At 49.7% G+C, this 16,478-nt stretch overlaps 2 protein-coding genes across 5 annotated transcripts in view; one reads left to right on the top strand and one right to left on the bottom strand.

The window, feature by feature from the left end:
* Nucleotides 1–301: 301 nt before the first annotated feature.
* ATP1B1 (ATPase Na+/K+ transporting subunit beta 1) lies at nt 302–15,832 on the top strand. Its single transcript, XM_087759545.1, has 6 exons — nt 302–646; nt 3,297–3,425; nt 10,670–10,825; nt 11,601–11,785; nt 13,682–13,762; nt 14,426–15,832. The coding sequence occupies exons 1-6, from the start codon at nt 547–549 to the stop codon at nt 14,690–14,692; spliced, it is 918 nt and encodes a 305-aa protein (XP_087615671.1). The 5' UTR covers nt 302–546; the 3' UTR covers nt 14,693–15,832.
* Nucleotides 14,877–16,478, bottom strand: part of NME7 (NME/NM23 family member 7) — a 94,781-nt gene continuing 93,179 nt past the window's right edge. For 3 of the 4 annotated variants that reach the window (XM_087759540.1, XM_087759542.1, XM_087759543.1), the window contains one exon: nt 14,877–16,190. In XM_087759540.1, coding sequence (XP_087615666.1) covers nt 16,029–16,190 — 162 coding nt within the window. In that variant the 3' untranslated portion in view covers nt 14,877–16,028. The remainder of the gene's footprint in view (nt 16,191–16,478) is intronic. The other variant, XM_087759541.1, reaches the window with a different exon arrangement.

Here is a 16,478-nt window from a genome sequence, read left to right as displayed (position 1 = left end):
CAGGGTACAGGCAGCAAGGGGAGGAGGAGGAGGAGGAGGAAGGGAGGCAGGCGATGCCCAGGGAACCGCGGGGGGGGGGGGGGGGGGGGGGCGGGCCCGCGCGTGCATGCGCACGCAGCCGCCCCTGCAGCTCCGGCCGCGCAGGGACACGCGCCCACCGCCGGTCCCGCCCGCCGCTTGGCCACGCCTCAGGTTCCGCCCCCCCAGCCCCTTCTGCCGGCGTTCATTGGCTGAGGCGGCGGCGGGGGCGGAGCCGGCGGCGTATATGAAGGGGAGCGGCAGGCGGGGAGCGCGGCTGCTCCCTGCCCCGTGGGCTGCGCTCACCTCGGCGCCCGCCGCCGCTCTCGCACGGTCGCTTCCTTCCCTCCCCCTCTCTCCTCACGCCCCGCCGGGCCAGCGCCGCCGGCCGCCCCGCAGAGCGGGCGGGGGGCGCCCACCCAGACCTTCCCGGTGCCGCGGGGCGCGGAGCCCGGCCGGAGCCTGCCCGCGCCGCCCGCCGAGGGCTAGGCTTCTCCCCGCCGCCGCTCGCCCGCCCGTTCGCCCGCCATGGCCCGCGGGAAGGCCAAGGACGGCGACGGCAACTGGAAGAAATTCATCTGGAACTCGGAGAAGAAGGAGCTGCTGGGCCGCACCGGGGGCAGCTGGTGTGAGTGCGGGGCCGGGGGCGGCGGGGCCGGGTCGGGGGGCGGCGGCGATGCGGCGGGCACTGCAGCAACGGCCCGCGGCGCCCCGCCTCCGCCGGCTGCGGCGGGGCTGCGGCCCCCGCTGAGGGCGGCCCGGGGCGATGCGGGCGGGGGGCCCTCCTTGCCCCCCACCGGTGCCCTGGGGGGCGGGGGGCGCTGCCCGCCCGGGTGTGACTTCAGGTGGGGCCGGGGCTGAGGCGGGGTCGGTCCCCGGCCGCGGGATGGAGCCCGGGGCGGGCCGACCTTGGCGAGGGCGCCTCGTCCTTGGGTCTCCTTCCCCGGCGGCTGGCCCGGCCCGGCCCGGCCCGGGAGCATCGCCGTCGGGGAGCCTGCCCTCCCAGCCGTCATCTGCCTCGGACGTCAGGGGGGCTTTTCTTTTTCCCCCCCCTTTTCTCTGGATAAAGGAAACTGAGTTATTTTACCACGTCGAGAGAGAACAATTGGCTTTTAATGCCTCTGCAAGAAGGAAATGGCTATATGCGCATTTGTGATTAAATGCTCATGATGTATTTATTAGTCTAAGTGCTATTTGTGCAGCACCTAAGAGGCTTTTAACATTTTCTTTACACAAATAGACAGTCTTCCAGTTGTTGCCAACCACAGCCACCCTTGCGATGTTGAATTCAGCTCCTGTTGTAATGGATCAGCTGGAGGTGCCACATCCGGAGCTGCCAGCTTTAGCTCTGGCAGGCGGGCGGACTAGAGCAGGCTTCTGCCGTATCTTTACGTGAGCAGAATTGGGTTGTGGGTGCTCATGGATAGGTATTTTGTGCTCCTGAGGCACCAGGCAACTGCGCAGTGCTTCAAATGCGGAGGCTGAACCAGGTCCTTCTCCCAGAGTGCCTGTACCTATCCGCCTAGGACTGATTTCCATTTGTGGAGTCGATCTGCAGGCTGATGATCCGATTCCTCTCTTATAAACCTACCTGTTGCGGGAAGCTTTCTCGTTCGTGCTCGGTCACTAGACCTGCTGCGTATTCTCTGAGACCTAGGAGTGGTTTTGACCTTTAAGGTGTCTTTGGTGTTAAGAGCATCCTGGCTGGGAACCTGATTAAATAAGCTACCTCCCAGCGTTTGCCTTTTGATGTTACAAAACTCAAGGCATTACGCTGCAGACAACAGCATTAGTGTTTGGTTTGTTACAACAGCACCTCCTATGACCGTGCTCTGGAAAAAATTTCCACACGTCCCTGACGTCACAGCCATTTGCTTTACGCTGCCTGGATACCAAAGAGTGCTTTTAACTCCTGGAGCACCACGCTACCACACCCAGCTCTGCCCACCAGCCCTGGCTACCTCCCCTGTCTCCGGTGCACACGAGGAAGACGAGAGGATGGAGTGCCTTTCTGACAGTGTCCCTCAGCCTCCGTGTTGCTGGCTGTCCTTCCTGCTCGCCTGTCTTTCATAGACTTGAAAAGAAAACAACCAGAACTGCCTGCTTTCATTGGGAGGCTTCTCCACTGATGGAGCCTTTTTTACAAAGGGGCTGGGGAGGGAAGAGGAATACTCCCACCTACTGCTTCCTCCCCTTCCCTTGTAGCTGATCACTTCAAGTTCTTCAAATAAACCACCTCTTTCTCGTTCGCAATTAGATGAGGACAGTCCAAGATCAAGCAGGCTCTCTTTCAAGTACTCTTTGGCCTCTTGTGCTGGCCTCCTTGTTCCTGCAGCCTGCTTAGCATATAGTTGCTTGGCATGGGCTGGCTTATCGTTCCCGTAGGTGGCCTGGTGATGCCTAGTACAGCATGTTACTGTGCAGTTAATCAGTTGAGATAATCCTTGTAAACTGGTAACTGATACCCGGACTCTGAGCCACGCTGTGTCTCCAGGCTCGTCTCCACACTGCCCCCCTCTGCCCCCCCAGATTATTCTGGGCATCTCCCTTTAGACCAAAATTAAATTCAGTCTTTCATTATTATGTAATTCACTTTCTAATTGGTATGAGCAGTGCTGGAGTGCCTTTGTAGACGTACAAGGCTGGTAAACCTGCGGTACTGTGACATGTCTGAGTACTTTCCTACATTTGAGATTGAGTCTTGGAGCTAGTTTGGGCCCAAATTCTGCTCCCATTGTCTTTAATGGAGGCGATAGCCTGAATTACTAGGGGAGATCAGGCTTTATGACTGCTTGCAAACCTAAATGTAACATTTACTGCAGGTTCTCCTGGGAATAGCTTTGAGGCCCAGAGCTTTGTGGAATGGGTGTCATTCAGAGCACACCCCTTGTGTGGCTTCTTGCTGTTGGGCACTTGCTTCACTGAAAGTTTGTCACCTGTGACAGTTTGATGGTAGCGATGGGTCAGCTAAGGGATCCTTTAAAATATGGTTAAACATGGTTTAATCTTCATGTTTTACAATCCTAGATCCTGATTCAGGGATTTCTAGGTTTTCAGGGGTTTGTGCTTCCAGCCCCCCAAACAACTGGAGCGACTTACATTTTCTGCCTGCATCAGGGCATAATCTCACTGTTAAACAGGTGCCTCTGCGAGAGGCCTTGCCATTTGAGTTCAGCGTGCTGGGCTCTTCCTTGCAAGTGGCAAAGGAATTTTGTCCTGAAATGTGACTGCCGTAAGGGCTTGATTTGATTCCTCTTTCTGTTTGTTTTCTCTTGCAGTTAAAATCCTCCTCTTCTATGTCATCTTCTACGGTTGCCTGGCAGGTATATTCATTGGGACCATCCAAGTGATGTTGCTCACTGTCAGTGAATTTGAGCCCAAATACCAGGATCGAGTGGCACCTCCAGGTAACTAAATAGGAGGCCCGTGTTTAACTCGGTGCAGGCTGTTTGGGGGAGGCGGGTTGGTTACTCACCTCGAGAAGGAGGATGAAATAAGCATGCTGTTGCTGCAACACATATTTGTAGGGGGTGGGTATGTTCTCAGCCTTCTGCGTTAACAGTACTGGGGCTTGAAGGCAATCCTGCTAGAATGAAAGGTTGCAGCACATGAAATATGCCTCCTGTCTGAGAGGAACTTGAACCTGGATTGCTGCTCTTCCCTTAAACTGAAGCAATGGAGTGAGGCTAAGAGGCTTCCCTTGAGAATGAGCTGTATGAAGAAGCTGGATTCAGTTTTTCTTCATAGCCCCTGTGTTCCCGTGGGTAAGTGAAGGGACAAAGATAAAATGTCAGCTTTACCTGTGAAACTGGGGTGCACAAGGAGAAAGGGGACTGTAGCAATTCTGGGTGTGCTTTCTGAATTGTATTCGCCAACACTGAACTATGCTGTGTGATCTAGAGGAGATGGTGGTGGTAGCATTTACTAATGGGCATTTCATTTGAATGTGTCGTGGGAGGTTCAAGGTGGGTCTCACAGTTGCTGATGCATGACCTGTCTTTACTAGACAAAAATAAGTCTCTGATCAAAATTAAAATGCTCACTTGAGCGGTGTCTGTGGACAGCCTTCCTCGGGTAGGGGAAATGGAGTAACCAGCCCTTGCCGCAGGTTCCCTGCTCTGCCTGTCCGGGCTCCGCTGCGCTATCTGATTCCGGCTGCAGCCAGCGGCTGCTTCAGAGCGTGGCGGGGGAGCTGCGCAACTGCTGCTTTCCCACATTACAAATGACCTTGAGGCTGCTTGGCACTGGGGATGGTAACGATCTGTCTCCAGTTGCTCTGTAAAACAGTTCAGAAGCTTTTAATAACAGTGGTATTTAAGTGACAATTGTGAGGCTGATGGCTCGTAGCTACAGAAGTTGGCTCTGGTGTCACAGTGTCTTACAGCCCCACTGTCTGCAGTGCTATGCTGTGATTATTCCCAGCTCTAACAACACGGGGAACGTTAACCATCACCAAATGGTGTTACATCTCAGCAAAGAATCACCTTTTTCAGGTAATTGCTTTTCCACCAGCACTTTTTTAAAGATGGAACAGAGACTGGAACTGCTGTGTTAGTGTGGCACTTCGTAACATGCCAGCATGGCTGGGGTAAATACTGTCTTCAGCACTGAAAGTGGCTGTTTCCATCTCTGCGACAGGCTCTGACGTTTGTAGGAAAGACTAAACTGTCGCTGATACTGCCCAGAGCCCTTAGCTGCATCTGAAAAGCCAACACGGCTAATAGTGGAGTAGTTACTTTAATAATGTGGTTTTCCCCCGGCCGAAGCCCAGTGGTCTCACCAGACATGAAATAATTAGCGAAGAAGCCCATGAATCTTGAGTCACATCCAGATAGACCTGCTGTGTAGCCTGATGTCACATAATTACTCATTCTAGGTAAACTGTTCGCTTTCTGTGTAATAGCAGTTTGCAGTTCTAATTTCAAAGCAACTCTGGTAAAATTTCTGTGTAAGATTTTAGCCTGCAGAGGATTTTTATTCATCTCTTAATTGCATACTGCACTAGTTTTTCTGGGGATTACCCTTTTTTGGTTAAAAAAAGGGAACTGAATTTGGAGATGCTCTTGTAGTGTGTATTACAGAAATCAAAATGGAGGAAGAATGAAAAGGTCATCAGGGATCTTTGTAATGGGCTTTCAGGTCATGTACTGAAATCAGGGGGAACAAAATGCAGCTCCTTGAATGTATGACAGTAGGCAGCCCGATAAGCAAGGGTTTTGAACCAAGCTGTAATAGCACATGTGCATGACTTCAAGGAGCTATTTAGCAGTTCATAGTACAGGTCCTTTGCAGGGCATCATGTGGCAAATCTTTCTACAGATGTGGACAAGCTAGGGGTAGGGTGTGGTGGAGGCTGGCGCTTAGCATCAAGTCTGTTCTCCGTCCTGTAGCACAGCAGCCATTAGACCACAGCGAGTCAGAAATAAGCCTTTTAACGTGGGCTTTGAGATGGACACCGGAGTGAGTTGCTGCACTGCTGTGTTTGGGAGGCTGGCAATCCCTTTGTGCCCCTGTGTAGGGCTCGCCCCTGTGCTGCGAGCGCAACTGCTCTTCTGGCAACGAACACGCGTGCGGGCATGTTCGCTCCTACGCTTGGTGAGCATAGAACTTGAGTTTTCTGTGATCTGGGACCCCTGCAGACTATCAGCTACATAAAACGGGGTGTTCTGCAATTCTAATTCCTGGTTCTCATGGGAAGATTCGCAAGCCAAGTAAGTATATTGGCAGCATGATAGAGCCCTGGATTTTCTAGGAAGCTAGGAAACCTGGTTTTAGCCTTGCTACAGTGCTCTGTCCTTCCTGAGCAAGTCTGAAGTGGCTGGGAAAGGGGAAGTCATGCTTCCCTTCAGGATTTGCAGGAGAAAATGCTGCAGGGGCTGCTATAATATTCTTGTTCTGAAATACAACAGATTTTGTAGCAGCAGCAGAACCTGCAGGATGTTTTATCGAGTTATTGACATGGGTGTAACATTGAAAGCCATAAAGTGCTATTTTTGTAGCCAAGTGTCATTACTATGCTAATTGGTTTCTGCATTGAACACAACAGGAATGTTATACCGGGCTTCAGGGCAAGCTGAGTTTTGTACCTTTCCATGGTTCTTTTTTTCTTCCTCTTTTGTCTTGGGGTGGGGGAAGGGACTGTGCAGTTCACCTTGTCCAGCCTTGCTGTTGCGACAGCCCCAGCTCCCAGTTCCACGTGTGTTGCAGGCTTGGACTCTGCTTTAAGCACAGAGGACTTACCATGCTAATAGGGAAGGATGAGGATATTGCTTCTTAAACACAGCGTATGGAGTGTATATAAAAAAAATAATACTTCATTCTCCTCCTCCCCTTCCCCACCCCAATATAAATTGGGCTGTGTATCCTGCCATCTTGTGGTGTGCATCCTGTGAAACGTCACCAGGGCTGGTGTAGGGGCGAGAGAGCTCGCTGCTGCTGGAGGCTCTTTTTAAGTGGCAGCTGGAAGAACCCCTGCTCGAGCCAGGGCGTTTCAGGTCTCCCTGCTTCAACAGCCGCCTGGCCACCATGTGCCTGGGCAGTGAGCATATCGTGGACACGGCTGCTCTGCTCTGTATTCCCCACTTGGCTTATTTATCCCTAAGGAGTGTATGCCACCTCCTGGGAAGCAGCACTTTTTCTATTTCTGTCTCTTGTCTCGGTACCTATGTTTGGGGAAAAAAAAAATCTCTGAATCTCAAGCTTCAGGGATGTTATCTGCCAAGCAGATTTTGCTGCGTTTGTAGAAAACTTGCACCTGCTTTTTGCGCTTTGGGGATGAGGTGGAATCCTAGAATTGTTTAGGTTAGAAAAGACCTGTAAGATCATTGAGTCCAACCGTTAACCTTATGCTGCCAAGCCCACCGCTAAGCCATGTCCTCAAGCACCATGTCTACCCGTCTTTTAAATACCCCCAAGAGATGGACTCAACCACTGTCCTGGGCAGCCTGGAAGCTTGGAAGGACGTTGCTTGGTATGGGGGCTTTTAAAGTCTGTCCTCATTTAGTGAGCTGGGGGGATGGGAAATAGAAATGGTGTCGCTCAGTTTGTCATCTGTGTCATCCCAGGAGTGTTCAGACTCATTCTGAACCAAGATTACATGGTACTTGGAAATGAGCATTGCATGATGAAGCAAGAGTGGTTACTACGGACTTGCACAACCATTCCTAATAACAAGCCTGACTTCTCACTTCTAGTTTCTTCCTCTTCAGGAAAAAGTGTCCTGAGGGTGAAGTCTTGCTCCTGCAGCTTAGAATGATACAGTCTATGTGGAAAATCTGGTTTTAAATGGAGCTGAATAAATGTGATTTTTTTTTTAACCTGCAATGGTGTTTTAGAAGTGGAACTGTAGCTGAAAAAAAATGAATTATTTTATTTTACATGCTTTTTTTGTCATCTGGTATCTTTGTACATCTACAGTTAGGAAGCAAACAGAAGGTGGTGTCTGTTACCAAGTCAAGGCATCACTCATCATTTACGTGGACAGTGTCAGTCAAGTGACGATAGGAATTGTATTTCCTAGCAATGCACTCTCAGAGCCAATTGCAGACATTTTCTCAAGTAGTTTGTCAGAATTTTAGCAATAAGTTACTTGATTCTTCCACCTGTGAAGCACAGCATCACCACACATGACACCATGGTGCATCTCTGTGGTAACAGCATGAGATGCAGAACTGCGGCAAACAGATGACAGTCAGAAGATGGGGAGAGGGTTGTTCAGGCTCCTGGCTGTGAAAGCACTTGAGGCTTTGTTTCTTTTCCCCCATAGGACTTGCTTATGAATGGCTTCCTCCTGTGCATGAAGCCTCTAAGAGGCTTATTCATCCCTGTACTTTATGGGAGCCACAGACTTAAGTGTCTGGCAGCCCATGGTAGGTAGCACTGGAATGGCTCAGCTTTGTAATTTTTTCTCATCCCTACTTGCTTCTCTTTCCCTAACGGGGATGAGAGAAAGTTTCAGAAAGGTTATGGATGTGGTCTGCAGAGGTTACCTCCTCTTGGCAGATCAAATCAACACTTTTTTTTTATTTTTAAACAAGGTTGCTTAAGAAGGGTTCAGTGATAGCGCTGCTCTGATAACAGCATTGAAGCTTTTATTCTAGCTATGGGAGGTACAGATGGAAAACAAGGAAGGAAGTGATAGATCTGTGCTTAGGACTCTGTGTCCAGTCAGTTGCAGGCATGTGAGAATGGAGGTTGTGGTGAGTAATACATTTTTAATCAGAATAAAGCTATTTTCATAACAAGCTCTTCATCTTCACAAAGATGTACTTTCCTCCCTTCATAAGCAGGAAGATTAATCCCTACTTTGCTCTTGTTGTAACCAAAGAAATTACCTGCTGTACCAAAGCTCAGTCTGGTTCATACAGGTACCTGTAAATGCCCACAGTTCAGCGGAGAGCAGCCCAGCTACGGCCACAGGCTGAGTCTGCCTGGCAGGAATGGTTGTTCTCTTGTGCTGGCTGCTGGAGCAGCTGTACAGAGGCACCGCTTGGGCTTCGGTGCCGTTCTGCAAAGATTTGTGAGACGGGGATGCTTTGGCTGGGGGTCTGTTCTCCCAGCCACGTCGCTTGTCTCATGGGCGGAGGGTTGGCTTTGGATTGCACATATCGGTGGCGAGGCTCTCCTAACCAGGGAACAGGGATATTCTGCTAGGTGGCTTTTTCACACCACGGCGTGTGTATTGCTGACCTTCCCTTCACCTCTGCCACCTCTGCGTGGGTGTCTTTATTCGTTACCTTGGACAAGGTAAAGAAACGGAGGTGGGGAGGTCCTGAGCAAAATTAATGGTTTAACAGCCTGACTGAAGCTTAACAAGCCTGGCCAAGCTTGCTTGAATTTTATATTTATACATTTGAATGACACACCTGTAACTTGAACTCTGGAGAAGGCAGCCGCAGGAGAGGAACCAAGACCTGCCTTCGCTGCAATTCCAGATAGCCACTTCGAGTGACCCTGAGCCTGTTGCTTCCCAGCTGAGTGGTAACATGAGGAGGGATTGGCAGGATGGGATTGAAGTCCCTTACTAAAATTGAACCCAGCTTATTTATTTTATATATACTTATTTATAACTGTGAAGCAAGAATGCAAGTAATTACTTGAAAAGGGGTTGAAAGCCACTGACTTTGGAGGGTAGGACATAATTCTGCTAGTGGAGTAGTAAGTTGCTTCTAAACTTCTAATGCTCAGCCTGGTCAATTTGTACCAGAGGGAGTTTTGAGCCATTAAAGCTGCTTCCTGGAATAAAACTTGAAACCCCGAGCTACTCCCTGGGTGTCTCGCTGTCTTTGGCTACTAGGAGCTGCGTTTAGGGGAACAAAGCTAATCTTTGTTCTAGGTTACAAATTCCCGCTCGGGGGTGGTGGTGGTGGTGGTGAGCTGGCTTGAGGAGGGACTAAGTAGAAGCACTCAAGTGGCTTTGGAAAAATTGCTGGAGTCACAAGCTCCTGTGGGTTGGGGCCAGCCAGCTGAGCTGCCTGGGTTTTGCACCGGGGGAGCTCGTTGGCAACAGGCTTGTTCTGAAAGCCGTCAAAGCAAATGCTGCTGCCCTGTTCCTTTTTCTTGTTCTTGCTAAAATGAAGATGACAAACTGAACAGAAGTCAAGACCTCAATAATTACAGCGGCCGCCGCAAAAGCAGCATGAACGCCAGTTCCCATTACTTAAGTTCAATGCGTTAGCCACGCATCAATGCATTCGATTAAAATGTGACCTAAACATCACGCAGGAGCAACTATTTCCTAGTCCCATAATGAAAAGCAAAGGGGTTGGCACTTATCATCTGTAGGCGTTACTTCTATCTAGTCTTGTCTCTTCTCCATGCATTCCTTTTTTTATTCATCCTCCTAAAGTCAAAAGTGGAGCTGGTTACACGGCCCAGAACCTAGGACAGTCTTTTAAACATCTCTCCCATGTAGCAGCATTTCCTACCCACCTAGTTGGTGATGAGCTTCTGATCAGAGAGCTCTGAAGGCTATTTCTGCAATCAGAAATACCTGCTTACAGAGTGAGAAGACCAGAGGAAGCCATCAGGCTGATCAATTTACTGACTGGGAAAATGTCTCCTGCCCCGCATCCTGCGAGGGCGGCTACACGAAGGCAACGTGGGTCACAGCCAGCAGAGACCACGCCTGACTTGGGGAGCCTCTCGTGCTTTATTGCAAGGGTTCGTGAGTGGGCAGCTCTGATTTTTATCCTAAACACAGAGCATGTTTTGCAGACTTCCAAGTCAACCTGCCAGGGATGCACACACAAGAGTGGGCTTCCGTGGGACTTCAATGTGTGTGGTTGGTCTCAGGCACGGGCAGCTTCCCTTCTGTCCTTGGGGAGGAGGCAGAAGTGGGCAGGGGACCCACAGCTGACTGTTTTTCTTGAGGAAAACCTTGACTTATAGCCTCCCTTCTGGATTCTGTGATTTTTATCTGCTTAGTGATGCAAACTTCATGATGAATATTCCAGACTGTTGTTGGAAGGAGGAGATAAGAGCCTGTCAGAGCCTCCCCTCTAGTGAGCTTAAGCTGTTTTGTTCAAGTCCTGAAGTCTGAAAAATAGAGATTATTAGAATGAGTTACGTTCTTGGTGTGCGCCACGTTGCCCGGAGGCTGAGCAACTCTGAGGTGTGCTTAATGTTTTCTTCCTGATTTTGCTTTTCTTAGGACTGACTCAAATCCCCCAGGTACAAAAGACAGAAATTTCCTTTACTGCCTCCGATCCCAAAAGTTTTGAGCCGTACGTGAAGAACCTTGAGAAGTTCTTAAAGGACTACAGCGCTGATCAACAGACTGAAAGCATAGTATTTCAGGACTGCGGGGGTAAGTCGCGGTCGCTTCGTGTAGCTGAGGGCTCTGACCAGTGCCTCTGTGTCAGGCCCACCAGAAGCTGAGGGTTGAGCAGTGGTGGTCTCTGACTTTGGCTGTTCCTTTTACTGTAACCAGCGGCGTGTGGGTGAACTGGCAGGCTCTGGTGTCAGTCGTATGGCTGCTCGTTAAATGATGAGTTTGGACAGACCAGATTTGGCCAGGGATGTACCTCGAAGCTTATTGTAGAGGTTATGTGGTTGGGAACTCCTAGATTTCACGTGGAGAAAGTTGCAGCCGACTCCAAAAAGCTCGTGGCGCTGACCTTATCATCTCTGAAAGCCATGGGGGGTTTTACTGATGACTTTGCTAAGGCCAGTGTTGGTCCTCTTGACGCAATGCAGCAAAACATCTGGGAGTTATTAACCTTTAATAGATGATATGTAATAATGCAGAGTGAGACTGTCACCTCATAATACATGTATATAAAATCTGAGGGGAACCCGCTTGTAAAAGCTGCCAAAACCCCCCTTTTGAGCCAGTGGATTACAAATGCATTTGTTCTTTTGTTGTCTGGAAGAATCCCCAGTTAAAAACCAAAACCGCTGCAAACTTGCTGGTCTGGGACCAGCCCACAGGCGGGGGTGGCTGGGTGCGGGTCTGTGGTGTCACTTACCCGCTTGGATGAGGGGCAAATCCTAACTACGCATGGAAGCGTAAGTGTTGCTGTTCCTGACGAGCAGAAGGTCACCTTGCATACGGTTGTCTTTTCGTTCCCCCGCCATGACAGACATGCCTACCGACTACAAAGAGAGAGGACCATATAACGATGCCCAGGGTCAGAAGAAGGTCTGCAAATTCAAACGTGAATGGCTGGAAAACTGTTCTGGAATAAACGATCCCACCTTTGGGTACAGGGATGGGAAGCCATGCATCCTCGTCAAGCTCAACAGAATTATCGGCTTCAAACCTAAGGCGAGTATCTCTTCCCTTTCTAGCAGAAGTTACTGATCAGGAGGAGTTGGCTGCAGATTTGCTGTGCCTGCTTTTCTGTCTCTGGAGAGGTATCAGTATTAAACCCCTTCTGCAGAGAGGGTTTAATTGTGAGACGATTTGAGTAACTGGCTTTAAAAATACTTTTCATTAAAAAGCAATGAGATCTGCACACCGCAAGTTGGTAAATATCGTAGAATGGTTTGGGTTGGAAGGGACCTTAAAGATCATCCAGTAAAAAAGTAGCGATGACCCTCACAGTGCCAACTCCTGGTTATTTATCTGGTAGCTTCTGAGCCTGCTAACTGAATTGCTCTAACGGGGTCTTTTCTTCAAATGATAAAACCCATTTTAAGTTCCTTTGTGCTTCCACAGGACCATCCCAGACCAACTCTATCTGTAGTAAGATCAGCCATTGTGTCATGCCCCGATCTACTGCATTCTTTCCTCAGGCAGTGTAGGGTTGCCTGCCTTGCTAAAACCACTGAATTAAATGAAGTTGTGCTAATATTCACTATCAGACTGATACATAGTCTCTAAAACGTAAGCTACATCTGAGAGTCAGGCACAGTTCTTACTGCAAGGAAGGTGAGGAGGCTTTAGGCTATTATTTAATGCAGTTTCCCAGATGCTGTAGGGTGTCCCTGTCACCCGCTTGCTCTGTGCTGCACCTGAAGGCATGTTTGCAGTAATGCTGGAGGATGTTAGTCTGGACAGGGATGGCTTTTACTTCTAGTTTTTTCCCCCAGCACATTTAAATGCTGAAAAATTTTTTAAGAATTCAGCAGCAGAGCACGTGTTATTGAATAAGGTGGTGCGCAAAACCCGCCGCTCCATCTTCTGGATAGAAAGCAGTGCAAATGGTGGCTAAGCCAGCTTCACCACCATCCGTCAGTGCAGTCGAGGACGGGGAATGGCGCTGGGTAGCTAACGTGTTTTGAGGAACGTTTTTCTTCGAAGGGAGCCTGCCCTGTGCTCAAAGAAGTGAGTTGAATTTTGGCTCCTCTGGTCCAGGGTGGGACCAGCCGGTGTGTGTTAGCAAGAACGTGCTGTGCCCAGTATGCGGTGGTTGTGGGATGACATAAGATGTGCCTGTTTGATGACTGGGGAAGAGAAGGGTTTGGTGTGTTCCTCTTCTCTTTGCCACAGAGCTCTGAAGAGCTCCAGACCGCCTTAGACAGCAGGGTCTAGTCAAGGAATGACTTCACAGGTTTCATTTAGAAATGACGTGCGTATCCAAGGCAATATTTGTTTTCTTCATTCCACGCTCCAGCAGAGACACTATAGCTCCCGTGTTGGGCAAGGTGTCTGTACAGCAGAGCTGAGACCTGCAAGGTTGTGAAGCAAAGCTACTTCACGTGTTAAGAGACCAAAGACCAGCACCAGAGCTGGCGCTCCCGCCCTTCCCTGCCATCCTCGGAGCCTTTGTCCTGCCCTGTAGGTGCTGTCGAAGTTCAGCCACGTCAGGGCGTGACTGCCGCTCTTGGTTCTTCCCTGTGCATTTCCAGTCCCAGCCGCCTCTTCCTGCCGCTGCCTGGGCTTCGCACGAGCGCGCCCCGCTAGCTAGCGCTCTGTCGTGAGACACTCTCCCTAATGACACCGCGAAATGGAAAACAGCAGCATCGCTTGCTTTGGTATCCACAGCAGTAAAGCTGTAAGAACAGACAAAAGCTCTGCTGGGGTTAAGTCCCCCGGCTTCTACGCTGAGTGTCTGTTCCAAGAACCCCCACCAAGAGCTGTTGCCTCTGAAGCTGAGCTAGAAGGGGTTCCGGTTAATGGCACGTGTTTGGTACCTCCGAGCTGTGCCGCTGCAAAGGTGCTGCGGTCTGCAGAGAAGCGTCCGGTCTGTAACATCCCCTTGTTTTGGGTTTCTTCTAGGCTCCGGTAAATGACAGCCTCCCTCCAGAGGTTATGGCAAAATACAACCCATATCTCATCCCTGTCTACTGCACCGCGAAGGTAAGTTGAAACAGCGTAGGGCGGAGGCGGGAAGCTGCAGGGGAAGACTGTCGAAGTCTTTGTCCAAGTGTAGTGACCTCCCTGCCTTTCTGCAGATGCTGGGGGTGGTTCTTACGCGGGCTGTCTCCCCCTTCGGAACAGGAGTTTCTCAAACCCCTGCTGGTGACAAATGGTAGTTAGCGCTGCCCTCACAGGGAGGGGGTAGAAGCAGGGCTGCAGAGCAGAGGGTGTCCTCAGAAGTAGCTATTTTGCTTCCCAGTGCTGCAGTGGAGCTCCTAGCAGGGATGGCTGGAAAAAGGACTCCAGGGATGAGGTATTTACTTGGCATTGTAAAGCAGCTGAGAAGCAGCAAACTTTTTTTTTTTTTTTAGCCAAAGAATCTGTGGTGACTTCTGAACACGTAAAGAAGCAGTTGAGTTTTTAAATAAAGCCCTTTTCCTGGCTTATGTGTGCTGGGAGGTGCTTACTGCCCGGCTGCTGGTCAGCCAGCGCCTCAGCGTCCTTCCCCCCCACCCGGCCGCCCTCCTGCTGCGGGGTGAGCGCCGAGTGACCAAAGCGAGGGCGCGGTCTTGGTGAAAAAGGGATGCCGCTAGGGAAAAGGGCTGCACAATGTTGCGTTTGGGCGATTGTCATCGTTTGTTCTTCCTTTTCTTGCCTCCCTAGAGAGAGGACGATGTAGACAAAATAGGCACGGTGGAGTACTATGGGATGGGTGGCTACCCTGGCTTTGCCCTGCAGTACTACCCCTACTACGGCAAGCTCCTGCAGCCGCGGTACCTGCAGCCACTGGTGGCGGTGCAGTTCACCAACCTGACCTACGACATGGAGGTGCGCGTGGAATGCAGGGCCTACGGGCAGAACATCCAGTACAGCGACAAAGACCGCTTCCAGGGACGCTTTGATATTAAATTTGACATAAAAAGCAGCTGATTGTAAGCACAACTCTCTCCCCCCCTCCTCCTCCTAGCCATTTAAAAAGGTAAAAAAAAAAAAAAAAAAAAGAACAAAAAAGAAAACCTACTAGTCTTGAACAAACTGTCATACGTATGGGACCTACACGTAATCTATATGCTTTACACTAGCTTTCTGCATTTACTAGGTTAGAATGTAAACGAAGTGTAGCAATAGCGACAAATATTTATTCTACTGTAAATGACAAAAGAAAACAAAATTGAGCCTTGGGACATGCCCATTTTTACTGTAAATTATGATTCCATGACTGACTTGTAGTAAGCAGTGTTTCTGGCCCCTAAGTATTGCTGCCTTGTGTATTTTATTTAGTGTACAGTACTATAGGTGCATACTCTGGTCATTTTTCAAGCCATGTTATTGTATCTGTTTTCTACTTCTTGTGAGCAAAGACTTTTGCTGTCCAAGGTGTAAATACTCAATGGGACGAGAACTGGCATGATACTTCTCATTATTTTGTTCCTTTTCAAAGACAGGCCCACCTGTGAGACTATATTTAACAGCACTCCATACGGCTTCTGACTCTCCTGTGGTGTTAGGGTATTTTATTTGGAGGGGTGGCAGGGGAAACTAACTTAAGTGACGTTCAAGAGAATAGATGATTGTGTACTGTGCTTTGTAGCGAATGCTGTCTCTCTCCACCTTCTCCCTCATCCTCCAGTACGCTGTGTGAGAGACCGGGTCAGACTATCACTCTCCTCGGTGATAGGCATCACTCTTTGCTTTGTATGTTTTCTTTTTTCTTTTTTTCTTTTTTCTTTTTTCCTGCTGGAGGCATCGCACACTGTGGTGCTAATGTCTTTATTGAATGTTTTAACCATTTTCATGGTGGAAGAATTTTATATTTATGCAGTTGTACAATTTTATTTTTTCTGCAAGAAAGTGTAATGTATGAAATAAACCAAAGTCACATGTTTGAAAATAAATCTTTATTTTAAACTTTATAAAAGCAATGCAGTACCCCATAGAATGGTGTTAAATGTTGTCTAAAGTGCAAAACTCTATGTTCTAACATGTAACAATAGCCAGGAGTACAGTGCTCTTGTTGATCTTGTATTTCGGTCAGGTTGAAACATTGGACAAATAAATGAATGAACACACCGTGCCGTGTGCTCGTCTCTTGCGTGGGGCGAGGCTGGAGGCTGTTAGTTGTCCAGGATCTTGAAGAAGTACTGCACCTGTTCCAAACAGAACATACCTCGCTATCCTTCCCAGAGCATCCCGGCTGGAGGTAGCTGAAACAGGCCTTGGGATTGCCTTAAATTGCTGCTCCCGCCTAGGACAGCGGGGTTTGGGGTTAGCTACTTGTTTCCCCCCCCCTCCCTGAGCTGCCTTGGAGGCTGCTGCGGCGCACGTGCCCACGATCGCACCAGTCAGGAACCCCAAAAGGCTTCACTGTGTTCACCGTTACTGCAAGTTCTCCACGTCTGGAGGCACCAGCCGCACGTTCTAGTAGTACCTACAGGTAAAAATGCTTTCTCGTTGGCGTGGGTTAAAGCATCCACCAGCCCCTTGTGCGACGGGTCCAGAGGGGAGGGCGCACGCTGAAGCTGCAAGCGGAAGAAACGGAGTTCCACAGCAGCAACGGGGTCCGTGTTGCCGCTGGGCCAGGAGCTCAGCGCTGACCCCGGGCGATGCCTGACAGCGCTGCTCCGAAGTGACAAAACGCGGCAGCTGGCTTCCTGCAGCAGCCAGGAGCGCTTTATGCTGTGTGACGCAGACTGCCAGGGAGAATTTCTCCGTGTAA

The sequence above is a fragment of the Nipponia nippon genome, unplaced genomic scaffold (genome assembly GCF_047370975.1).
Source record: "Nipponia nippon isolate SJK-2023a ecotype South Korea unplaced genomic scaffold, ASM4737097v1 scaffold_2, whole genome shotgun sequence".
Taxonomy (NCBI): domain Eukaryota; kingdom Metazoa; phylum Chordata; class Aves; order Pelecaniformes; family Threskiornithidae; genus Nipponia; species Nipponia nippon.
Note: the sequence above shows the minus strand (reverse complement) of the source record. Positions and strands in the feature narration are given on the sequence as shown.

Excerpts from the sequence above, each read along its gene's own strand:
- ATP1B1 (XM_087759545.1), top strand. The coding sequence starts at position 547 with ATGGCCCGCGGGAAGGCCAAGGACGGCGACGGCAACTGGAAGAAATTC. Across the intron at positions 10,826-11,600 it reads AGTATTTCAGGACTGCGGGG|ACATGCCTACCGACTACAAA; the intron begins GTAAGTCGCGGT and ends CCGCCATGACAG. Across the intron at positions 13,763-14,425 it reads CTGTCTACTGCACCGCGAAG|AGAGAGGACGATGTAGACAA; the intron begins GTAAGTTGAAAC and ends TTGCCTCCCTAG.